Source organism: Triticum aestivum, chromosome 3D, assembly GCF_018294505.1.
Source record: "Triticum aestivum cultivar Chinese Spring chromosome 3D, IWGSC CS RefSeq v2.1, whole genome shotgun sequence".
Lineage (NCBI taxonomy): Eukaryota > Viridiplantae > Streptophyta > Magnoliopsida > Poales > Poaceae > Triticum > Triticum aestivum.
In genome coordinates, this window is record NC_057802.1 from 389579797 (window position 1) to 389591942 (window position 12146).

Below are 12146 nucleotides of genomic sequence, written 5' to 3' on the forward strand. Positions count from 1 at the left end.
ATAGGGAACTCGGGAAGAACAGCGAAGAACAGAGGAAGAACAGTTGAACCCTAATGCGGATCTACGGTGGAGAGGTGCAGGGACTTACAGATGCGGAGTTAATGCGAAGGTTCGTCGCGTTTCTCTGGTCACGTCAGGTTGATGCAGCGGCCTGAGCTGGTGAAGACGAGGAAACCCGCGGCGGCGGCGGCAGAGCTCGGGCGGCAGCATAGTGGCGAGAGGAGGAAGAAGATGGAGGCGACGAGTGACTGGAGGCTCATGGACCGGGCTATTTATAAGGTGAGGCTCATAAGTGGGCGCGAGAAACGAGGAGGTCACGACGTGATTATCTCGCCACAGAAGCGCCTCGATTTTCGGGATGACCATAAAGATAAGATCCGTTGGGATTTTACAGAATAAAGAAATGAATTTAATGGAAGATGACGTCATGGCGGGTTATCAGGAATCCAGAAGATGACGTCACGGCGGGTTAAAACCTTTGCACAGATGTAAGCCGGAAAATTTTCTTTCAAGGGGATTGAAGATTGACATGAACCGGTTCAAATCAATCTGGGGCCTAATGTTGAGGATATAACCATTAGAGTCACCCGCCCAGGAGGGGCCGGGTTACTCATAATGGTCATCACACGAAGCCCAGCACCAAGCTTGAAGACGGCGGGCCAAAGATGGGCTTAAGACTCGGAGATGGCTTAAGGCCCGTAGTTACAAACCGCCGCCATGGCAAGACTTGTAGTGTAAGGCAAGAATAGTTAGGAGTCCGAGCCGGACACTATTATGAGCCGGCCGGGACTCGGAGAGCCGCTGGGCGTCAACCTCCCTATATAAAGGGACGACCCGGCGGCGGTTCAGGGACAAGTAAGATCAGATCGATAACCTGGCAGGGCGGTTTAGCTCCTGGTCGTCGAAACCTCAAGCAATACAACCTCAACTGGACGTAGGCTTTTACCTTCACCGTAAGGGGCCGAACCAGTATAACCCTCGTGTTCCTTGTCCCGTTTAACCCCTTTAAGCTTCCTAGTTGCGATGGCTCCACGACTAAGTCCTAGCTCAAGGACATCTGCCGTGACAATTCCACGACAAGAGTGGTACGGTAATCCTGTTCTGGAGGTTACGTTACTAGACCATGACGAACCTACGAACTATGAAGAAGCGATGGTGAGCCCAGATTCCGCAAAATGGCTTGAGGTCATGAAATTTGAGATGGGATCCATGTATGAGAACAAAGTGTGGACTTTGGTTGACTTGCCCGATGATCGGCAAGCCATTGAGAATAAATGGATCTTCAAGAAGAAGACTGACGCTGACGGTAATGTTCCTGTCTATAAAGCTCGACTTGTTGCAAAAGGTTTTCGACAAGTTCAAGGGATTGACTACGATGAGACTTTCTCACCCGTAGCGATGCTTAAGTCTGTCTGAATCATGTTAGCAATTGCCGCATTTTATGATTATGAAATTTGGCAAATGGATGTCAAAACTGCATTCCTGAATGGATTTCTAGAAGAAGAGTTGTATATGATGCAACCAAAAGGTTTTGTCGATCCAAAGGGAGCTAACAAAGTGTGCAAGCTCCAGCGATCCATTTATGGACTGGTGCAAGCCTCTCGGAGTTGGAATAAACGCTTTGATAGTGTGATCAAAGCATTTGGTTTTGTACAGACTTTTGGAGAAGCCTGTATTTACAAGAAAGTGCGTGGGAGCTCTGTAACATTTCTGATATTATATGTGGATGACATATTGTTGATTGGAAACGATATAGAATTTCTGGATAGCATAAAGGGATACTTGAATACGAGTTTTTCAATGAAAGACCTCGGTGAAGCTGCTTATATATTGGGCATCAAGATCTATAGAGATAGATCAAGACGCTTAATTGGACTTTCACAAAGCACATACCTTGACAAAGTTTTGAAGAAGTTCAAAATGGATCAAGCAAAGAAAGGGTTCTTGCCTGTGTTACAAGGTGTGAAGTTGAGTCAGACTCAATGCTCGACCACTGCAGAAGATAGAGAGAAGATGAAAGATGTTCCCTATGCTTCAGCCATAGGCTCTATCATGTATGCAATGTTGTGTACCATACCTGATGTGTGCCTTGCTATAAGTCTAGCAGGGAGGTACCAAAGTAATCCAGGAGTGGATCACTGGACAGCGGTCAAGAACATCCTGAAATACCTGAAAAGGACTAAGGATATATTTCTCGTTTATGGAGGTGACAAAGAGCTAGTCGTAAATGGTTACGTCGATGCAAGCTTTGACACTGATCCGGACGATTCTAAATCGCAAAAAGGATACGTGTTTACATTGAACGGTGGAGCTGTCAGTTGGTGAAGTTCTAAACAAAGCGTCGTGGCGGGATCTACGTGTGAAGCGGAGTACATAGCTGCTTCAGAAGCAACAAATGAAGGAGTCTGGATGAAGGAGTTCATATCCGATCTAGGTGTCATACCTAGTGCATCGGGTCTAATGAAAATCTTTTGTGACAATACTGGTGCAATTGCCTTGGCGAAGGATTCCAAATTTCACAAGAGAACCAAGCACATCAAGAGACGCTTCAATTCCATCCGGGATCTAGTCCAGGTGGGAGACATAGAAATTTGCAAGATACATACGGATCTGAATGTTGCAGACCCGTTGACTAAGCCTCTTCCACGAGCAAAACATGATCAGCACCAAGGCTTCATGGGTGTTAGAATCATTACTGTGTAATCTAGATTATTGACTCTAGTGCAAGTGGGAGACTGAAGGAAATATGCCCTAGAGGCAATAATAAAGTTATTATTTATTTCCTTATATCATGATAAATGTTTATTATTCATGCTAGAATTGTATTAACCGGAAACGTAATACTTGTGTGAATACATAGACAAACAGAGTGTCACTAGTATGCCTCTACTTGACTAGCTCGTTGATCAAAGATGGTTATGTTTCCTAGCCATAGACATGAGTTGTCATTTGATTAACGGGATCACATCATTAGGAGAATGATGTGATTGACTTGACCCATTCCGTTAGCTTAGCACTTGATCGTTTAGTATGTTGCTATTGCTTTCTTCATGACTTATACATGTTCCTATGACTATGAGATTATGCAACTCCCGTTTACCGGAGGAACACTTTGTGTGCTACCAAACGTCACAACGTAACTGGGTGATTATAAAGGTGCTCTACAGGTGTCTCCGAAGGTACTTGTTGGGTTGGCATATTTCGAGATTAGGATTTTTCACTCCGATTGTCAAAGAGGTATCTCTGGGCCCACTCGGTAATGCACATCACTTAAGCCTTGCAAGCATTGCAACTAATGAGTTAGTTGTGGGATGATGTATTATGGAACGAGTAAAGAGACTTGCCGGTAACGAGATTGAACTAGGTATTGAGATACCGACGATCGAATCTCGGGCAAGTAACATACCGATGACAAAGGGAACAACGTATGTAGTTATGCGGTCTGACCGATAAAGATCTTCGTAGAATATGTGGGAGCCAATATGAGCATCCAGGTTCCGCTATTGGTTATTGACCGGAGACGTGTCTCGGTCATGTCTACATAGTTCTCGAACCCGTAGGGTCCGCACGCTTAAAGTTTCGATGACGGTTATATTATGAGTTTATGAGTTTTGATGTACCGAAGGTAGTTCGGAGTCCCGGATGTGATCACGGACATGACGAGGAGTCTCGAAATGGTCGAGACATGAAGATTGATATATTGAAAGCCTATATTTGGATATCGGAAATGTTTCAGGTGAAATCGGGATTTTACCAGAGTACCGGAGGGGTTACCGGAACCCCCCGGGGGTTTAATGGGCCATAGTGGGCCTTAGTAGAGAAGAGGAGAGGCGGCCAGGGCAGGGCCGCGCGCCCCTCCCCCTCTAGTCCGAATAGGACAAGGAGAGGGGGGCGGCGCCCCCCTTTCCTTCCTCTCTCCCTCTTCTTTCCCCTTCTCCTAATCCAACAAGGAAAGGGAGGGAGTCCTACTCCCGGTGGGAGTAGGACTCCTCCTGGCGCGCCCCTCCTGGCCGGCCGCACCTCCCCCTGCTCCTTTATATACGGGGGCAGGGGGCACCCCAAAGACACAACAATTGATTTGATCTTTTAGCCGTGTGCGGTGCCCCCTCCACCATAGTTCACCTCGATATTGTAGCGGTGCTTAGGCGAAGCCCTGCGTCGGCAGAACATCATCATCGTCACCACGCCGTCGTGCTGACGAAACTCTCCCTCAACACTCGGCTGGATCGGAGTTCGAGGGACGTCATCGGGCTGAACGTGTGCTGAACTCGGAGGTGTCGTGCGTTCGGTACTTGATCGGTCGGATAGTGAAGACGTACGACTACATCAATCGCGTTGTGCTAACGCTTCCGCTTTCGGTCTACGAGGGTACGTGGACAACACTCTCCCCTCTCGTTGCTATGCATCACCATGATCTTGCGTGTGCGTATTAATTTTTTTGAAATTACTACGTTTCCCAACACAATGTACCTTGTCACCAAAATTCAAATCAAAATTCGAAACATTCCTTGAGATACTAAAATAACAAATTTGACACTGAATAGTACATTACATAAATTGGGCTTCAGTTTTGTCCCATTAGCACATTGACGTTAAATTTATCATTTTTGTATCTTGAGCATTGTTATGAATTTTGATTTGAATTTTTGTGACAACAATCATTGACGTTGTGTCGATGCACTAATTTTTTCCTAGATTTTTTGAAACATTTTTTAGTATGCAACGGGTCCGGTGCACCGGATACGTTCCCGTGCTCTTCGTTCCCTATATGTTTAATGCACGTATATTCTTTTTTCCTTTCCCGTTCGATCTAATGCGTTTCAGCCAGCTGAGGTATGCAACAGAATGTACCGACGTGTCCAACGCAAACGAAGGTGTGGGCGAGGAATAATCGAGTAGTCCGCCATCAGCAAAGCGGAAAACCGCAATTGACTAGGGTGTCGATCGTGCGTGTCCCCCCATCCGGCTTTGCCCCATCCGGCAAAAAAGTAGGGAGACCATGAATAAAGCTGGATAGTTATTTTGGAAATCAGTTACAACGTCAAGGCCGTGATTAGGTCGTCATGACTTCAAATCCAAGACGAATTCTTGAGAAAGTTGTTATGATCGATCTGTGAGCATGATGAAACCCCCTTGAAGAAGTTCCGAGTCATCGGAGACAAAAAAAGGTCTGGCATGGCCCGTGATTTTTCATATTTGTAGTACTATGTCAATCACAAGCTAGGGAACAGGGCACAGATGAACACATCGTATCATATGAACAAACGGCCAAGAACAGAAAAGGCAAGACACAGTTGAAAAGACGAGGAAACCGGTTAAAAGGGTATTATTGTTGATTGTCCAAAGAGTATAATTGCTTCAGAAGGCAGCTAGATTTATCTGCAGATTCCTCATTCCTCTCTCCAAAAAGAAAGAAAAAAGGACTTACTTGTACATGAAGCATCATTTTCTTGAACAGAAAAAGTTTAACTTCATTGACAGCCAGTCCAACCATATTAATGCTGAACAGAAATACATCATCTATTATTTCTTCGTTATCAAGTAAAATGGTATTTCTTGCATGTCACATTGTCACTCTCTCCATCATATAAAGATTTTCCTTTGCCTAAAGCATTTTTTTTAATTAGTAGCACGAGGAAGGCACCTGGTCCTTTTTCTCTTTCACCTTTCCAAGAACTGCCAACTCCTTCCTTTTCTAAAAAAAAAAGAACTGCCAACTCCACAGGAGCAGGAAAAAAAAAACTAGCACTAGGAAACTTTTCCACAAAACTGTGACCGGAAAACCTGTTCCATGTACTACCTGGGTCTCTGATGGTGCAAAGTCCAAGGCTGCCCTGCGTGTTCAAGCTACACGATCAGTGACGTGATCGTAGCCGAACAACGTAAGGGAGATCAGATCAACCACCCCGATGGAAGTGAGACAATTGAAATGCTACAGCAGTGCCTCTAAAGGAGATCTCTGATCCTTTCAGCGATAGCCACCGGCCCACCTATTCACCTAACACTAGACTAACCTTTTCTTTCACATGAACACTAGGTTAGACTAACCTTAGAATGTCAAGTGAACTCATAGTTTCCTTGGTGATGGAGATGGCGAATGATGATGAAAGGGCAAGGCCGAAAGAGACCACGGCAATGTGCACCGCAGGAAGATGTCTTTGCTTACAGTAGTGAATTTGCAATATAGGGGCCAAGCAAAATTAAGCATTCATCGCGTGATCGATTCGGCGATTCCCGTAAGGGTTAAACCAATGAACTTCCAGACCTACCCGCTCGATGAAAACATTTGAAAAAGTTCATACCGTCGGAGCTCATCATCGGAGGGGACAGGAAAGAACTGAAGGGAGAGAAACCAACTGTGCATTGAAAAGCAACATTGTAACCAAAGCTACAATTGAAAATACTAGGAAGGGTGTCACTGGCATGCTAAACGTTTGAACCGCGCTTCTAGAGCGGGGAAGGTGGCACCAACTATTATGGTTGCAACTCGCAACGTCAGGAGCAGAAGGTCAAACTCTCTTCGAGTGGATGTGGTCAGATGAGCCTATTAGCCCGGTTGTTTTCCTGAGATGGCCACCAAACCCAGGGGACGATGACAAGCAAGCCATCTGCTCCAATTGGCAATTGATCGCTTCAGCGTGACTGGGCTCAAAAGATAAATACTACTCGTACTACTGCATGGCTGCTAAGCTTTCATGGGTGATGTGAACTTCGGGGTTGGTATATCTTCACCGAAATAGTCCAACGGTTAAGCTTTCTGGAGGCGAAACGTTTCAGCTAATCAGAAAAGGAAACGTATAATAACGTGTCCATGCGGAAACCATGGGTACAGAGACTGATTAGATGGCCTGATGTACTAGACCAGAGCCAGACCCTTCATGTATGATCTGTGAGATCACTAGGATAGGAGTCATTTTTTGCGTGGTTCACCTACTGTTGTCTCCGTCATACAGAAAGCATAGGATGGGAGGTTGCACAATATGTCACTCGACTCTAGTCATTCTAGCCAAGCTGGTTACCTACTCAGTGCAGTCACAGTAAAAGCAAACAGTGCCGTGTTAGATCGAGAACTCCTCAATTTTCAGAAGCAATTGTATACTACATGTCTACATCTGTTTGTAAATAGAAGACGCTTTGGCAGTTTAAACTGAACTACCAAAATGTCTTATATTTAGGAGCAGGGGGTGTATATCCTGGATACTGAAATATTGTACCCTGCAGTATGTATATCTCAATAACAAAAGGCAATATGTAGACAACATGAGATATTTTATGAGGGTGAATGGCAGAGAACCACACAAGCAAAAGAAACCAGAGAACTTCCTTTCTGCAACCTGCAAAGAGGGCAAGAAGAAGTGGATTTGACGAAATAGTTTTCAGAGAATGCTTACACTGTTTGATAATGCAATCATGGAGGAGGGCTGCTTTATTCCCACATCGGCTGATAAAATTCTGGTGCATTCCAGCCAAGAGGAGGCCACCAGCTGCATCCATGGCTCTGGTGCTCTGCTCTGATCAACATGTGGCGTTCACACTCGCATGGGTAGGGACAAAAGTTTACCAAGGAAAAGCATATACAGACAAAATGTAAGAGCAGATCTGATGTGCGATTGGCCGGGAAAAGAAAAGAGAATCAACCACAAACCTGTGTGCGCAAGTAAATTCCTGGAATGTCTCTGCTTTAAGCTTTCTTATTATTCCGTCCGGAAAAGGAGAGCCCAGACACACCGAGAAGCTGGCCCATAACATTCTGTACACATTGGCCATCCAGAAAACATTCTTTACACACCGTAGCATTCGTTGGCTGGAGCAGTTGCCACATATGTGGAAAGTACCTGAGTGCATTGCCTGGTCCTGTTACCTAATCAAGCAATGGTAAGCACATATAACATGTTACAGAATAATTATGCTCCGCGGGTGCGGCTCTATTTCTATATATGAGTATTAGTATTCTGTTTTAGCAGAATTTGAAGTTATAGACAATATATGTATCTCACATCACATGTGCATGTATGACCATTGTCAGATGGGTCTTGGGAACATTAGCAAAGTAAAGAAAGGGACAAAGGAATGCACGAAATTTGTTCATTTTCAGGAGAAGAATGTCTGTTTTAGCATATGCACTACTCCATGCCAAGTGAGCTGAGATTCTGAGCACCCCATCTGATCAAAAACATGTACTGCTAGTTCTCTTCTATACACCAATGAATGGCTGGTATGGGAAGTGTAATCAGAGGATATCCTTTTTAGTGTAAATAATCAGAAGAGGTCTGTTACTGACCAAGAGTAACAAGGACATTGGACTTAGGCCTTGTTTGTTTCAGCTTCAGGGCAAAGCGTAATCTGAAACAAACGGCTATTTTCTTGAAGCACGTCCCGGTGTCCTTGAGTGGCAAAGCTGATTCTGAGTGAAGCGAATCCACAGCTGATTTGACAGAAGTTGAAGCTGAAACAAGCAAGGCCTTACTGGGATCGAGCCAGAAGATTCCATAACTTCAAAAGAATTCTGAACATCATGCACTCTTAACTCTTGCGATGAAAATGAAGAGACGTGCAACACTCCCTTTGTTTCGCTCTCTAGACACAATCACTTTACAAGTATGCATTTAGAAGAGGGGTGTTTACTGGTCACAATTATAGATGAGCACAACACAAGGGTCACCGATCTCTATCATATTGCTACAGAATTAACAATCAACATTGGTAACTTGTAACACAGAGACCTCTCTCTATAAGACCAACAGAAAGGGGCCAAATGAGCAATAATTCAATGAAAAGGTGTTCCTGCTAAAGAGAATACCACAGGGAATGGCAAAAAGAGATTACATGAGTCACCTCCCGAATACAAGATATTGGTGGACTGGTAATAACTTTCAGTTGCAACGAAGGGAAAACGGAAGACCGTCATGGCAGCAGTGTGATTTATTGGACAAGCTGTTTCACAGAATAGCTGCTAGACCTTCCTTTTGGGCAGGTGGCCTGTTCCCCGGAAATGCAGTGCGAGATACATCAACAAGTGCCTTGAAGCTGTATGGCTCATGCATTGACAGCTCCGAGAGCACCTTCCTGTTCAGTTGGATGTTCTCCTTCATCAATCCATGCATGAAGTTGCCATAATTCACCTGGCAGTCAGATGCAAGAAAAGAGTTAGTTAAACCACAGAATGCAAGGCTGTTTCTATCGACCTGTCTGTCTTGAGATAATCATTCAAAAGATGATGTTTCTTTCTTTATTCATAAATAAAAAAGGCTATGGTTATTAGACATTCCTAGCAAACAGGTCGAGACATACCCCATGCAGTCGTGTACCAGCATTGATGCGCTCAATCCATAGGGACCGCATGTCTCTCTTCTTGTTACGCCTATCCCTGTAGGAATATTGCAAGGCTTTCTCAACCCTCTCCCGTGCTATCCTTATGCAATTTTTCGCCCTTCCTCTAAATCCCTTTGCCAACTTGAAAATCTTCCCCTTGTTCATTTTGTAGCTAACAAGCTGCTAGATGCTTGGACTCCTGTCCTACAATCTGAAACAAAAGATTTTAAAAAACTTTTAGCTAATATGTAGTACTTAACTAGAAGCAAGGTTTTTTGTATTGATTTTCACTACAAAAATCAAGAAAAGGTCTAACAGCTTAAGCTCCCTGCACTACACTAAAAAGTCTTCGACGAAACATATGATAGCTCAAATTCATGCGCACTGTTAGCTCCACACAGAAATACTGTGTAGCCACCGAAAATTCAGAACATTTCTCTTTGTTTGCTCTGCAAATAGTAACATATGCTGTCATATGATGCTCCTATTAATAAACAGCAGGCTATTCATAGAACATATGGCCCTGAACTTTTATTCAACATGAACATCCCGGTGATGAGTTGACGGAATGCTCTCGCCCTGCTCCATTATCCACCACTGTCAAGGGAATGGGAACCATCCTTCCACACAATCCCCACATGGACTGAATGTCGCTCTATTCGATCCCCTCCACCATGAGAATTCGTTTGGACTGACGTGGATTTTCATATACTACCTCCGTTTCTAAATATAAGACCTTTTAAAGATTTCAATATGAACTACATACGGATATATATAGACATACTTTAGAGTGTAGATTCACTCACTTTGCTCCGCCCTATATGTGTTCCGTATTGGAATATCTAAAAAGACTTATATTTAGAAACGGAGGGAATATAAAACAACTCAAGAAACTGGAAAATGTCTCAGGAAAATTCAATAATTCACACAGTTCCCGAAAATATCCTAAAAATCTGAAATCGTGTGGTACGCATAGCTACCGCCCTGTAGCAGGACATATCAACATACATGGATGGCTACAAGCGAAGGGGGTAGTTTCGCTCGGTTACGGGATGGGTTCTACCAGCGGCGGGATGGCCGACGCAACGGCCTTGCGACCTAATCTCGTCAGATGTGGATTAACATCAACTGCAGCTGGACAATTTTTCTCCCTTTATAATGAAAAAGGAATTTACTACGCTTCGTGAGTGCGGACTGCGGAGGGAAAAGGGATCGTTGGCAATAAGAAAAATTGTGCGAAATCATACCTTCCCGCCGAAGCGTCGCTCCGTGGTGGCTGCTGCTCGTCGGAGGGATGCTAAAGCTAGACGGCGGCGGCGGGGGGCGGAGGGTTTGGGGACTTTGTTCTAGCGGGACTTAGCAGGCGGTCGACACAGCAGCGCAGTGGGTCGGCCTGGAATGGTCCATGTTACAGCGTCTGGGAATGGGCCAGCATATTAAACGGTTAGCTGCGACGAACGGTTTTAAAAAGTTTCTGAAAGCTTCCAAGTCGGGTTTTATTTTACCTTTTTCCTTTATTTACTTCTCTGTTGGTTTTTCTATTTTACTTAATCGGTTTATTCATTTCAATTTCATTATTAAATTTTGCTTTATCTTTTTTTCTTCACCGGTTTTTCCGGGTTTCTTTTCTTTTTCTTTCTTTCTTTTTCATCACTTTTATTTTCCTATTTTAATGTTAATGAATTCGTGAATATTTTTAAAACAACAACAAAAATAAAGCATTTACTCCCAATCAAGTTGGGGTAGGCTGGAGCTAGAACCCATAAGATCTCGAAACTAATTCATGGTTTCGGCATGTAGAGATCTAACTTCCACGAATCTCTATCCATGACTAGTTCTTTGGTTGTATGAGCATTTTTCAAAGTAGTCAACACCTTTTTCGTTCACTAATTTTACTAAATTCGTAAACATTTAATTAAAAATTGTACACATTTTTTGAATTCATGTAAAACAATTAAATTTTGCAATCGTTCATTTCAAATTCATGGACGTTTTTCCAAATTCAGGATCATTTTTCAAATACATGACCATCTTTCTAAATATGATATCATTATTCAAATTCATGAACATTTTAAAAAATTCTCAGGGTTTTCAAATTCATGAACTTTTTTCAAATTTGTGGACATTATTTTGAAATTATTGAAGCTTTTTAAATTTACAGAAAAAATAAGACAGTTAGACATTTTCCAAATTCCTGAACTTTTTTTTCCAATTCGTGGACATTTAAAAAAATCCTGAAAAAATTTTAAAATTCACAAAAAATCATATTCATGGACCTTTTTTAAGTTAAAAATTAAATTGGCAAAAATAAGAAAATATAGTGAAAAATATTAAAAAAAACATGTGTTCACTCTAGTTGAGCAGCTCATGTAGGGGGGGGGGGGAGCGATGCATGTTGAAACCTCCTCTTTGCAGCCTTAAGCGGTTGAAGAGTATGTTCACGCTCACACGCGCCATAGCGGGCCACGGCCGAAGTAGCTCACTTACTCGCTATCGCCGGTTCCAAAACAAATCGCATGCCTATCGCTGGTTTGCTGTGTCAGATAAACCAGTTGGTTTTCTTTGGTTAATTTGAAAAAATATGTATGTAATACAAAAAAGTTCATGAATTTAAAAAGTACATCAAATTGGCAAAATAGTTCAAAGGTTAAAAAATGTTTGTGTATTCAAAAAATGTTCAATGAAAAAACATTAATGAGATTAGAAAGTAATCACCAATTTGAAAAATATTCATATTTTTAATAAAAAAACACAACATTGTAAAGTATTCATGAATTTGAGAAAATTCACGGATGGAAAAATGTTCATAAACTTTAAAAAACACGAATGCAAGT

At 42.9% G+C, this 12146-nt stretch overlaps 1 protein-coding gene across 1 annotated transcript; it reads right to left on the bottom strand.

Moving 5' to 3' along the window:
- Window positions 1-8637: 8637 nt before the first annotated feature.
- Window positions 8638-10738, bottom strand: LOC123074718 (50S ribosomal protein L20). Its single transcript, XM_044497484.1, has 3 exons — window positions 10560-10738; window positions 9292-9523; window positions 8638-9122 (listed from the first exon to the last, which is right to left on the bottom strand). The coding sequence occupies exons 2-3, from the start codon at window positions 9475-9477 to the stop codon at window positions 8940-8942; spliced, it is 369 nt and encodes a 122-aa protein (XP_044353419.1). The 5' UTR covers window positions 9478-9523; window positions 10560-10738; the 3' UTR covers window positions 8638-8939.
- Between the last annotated feature and the right edge of the window lie 1408 nt (window positions 10739-12146).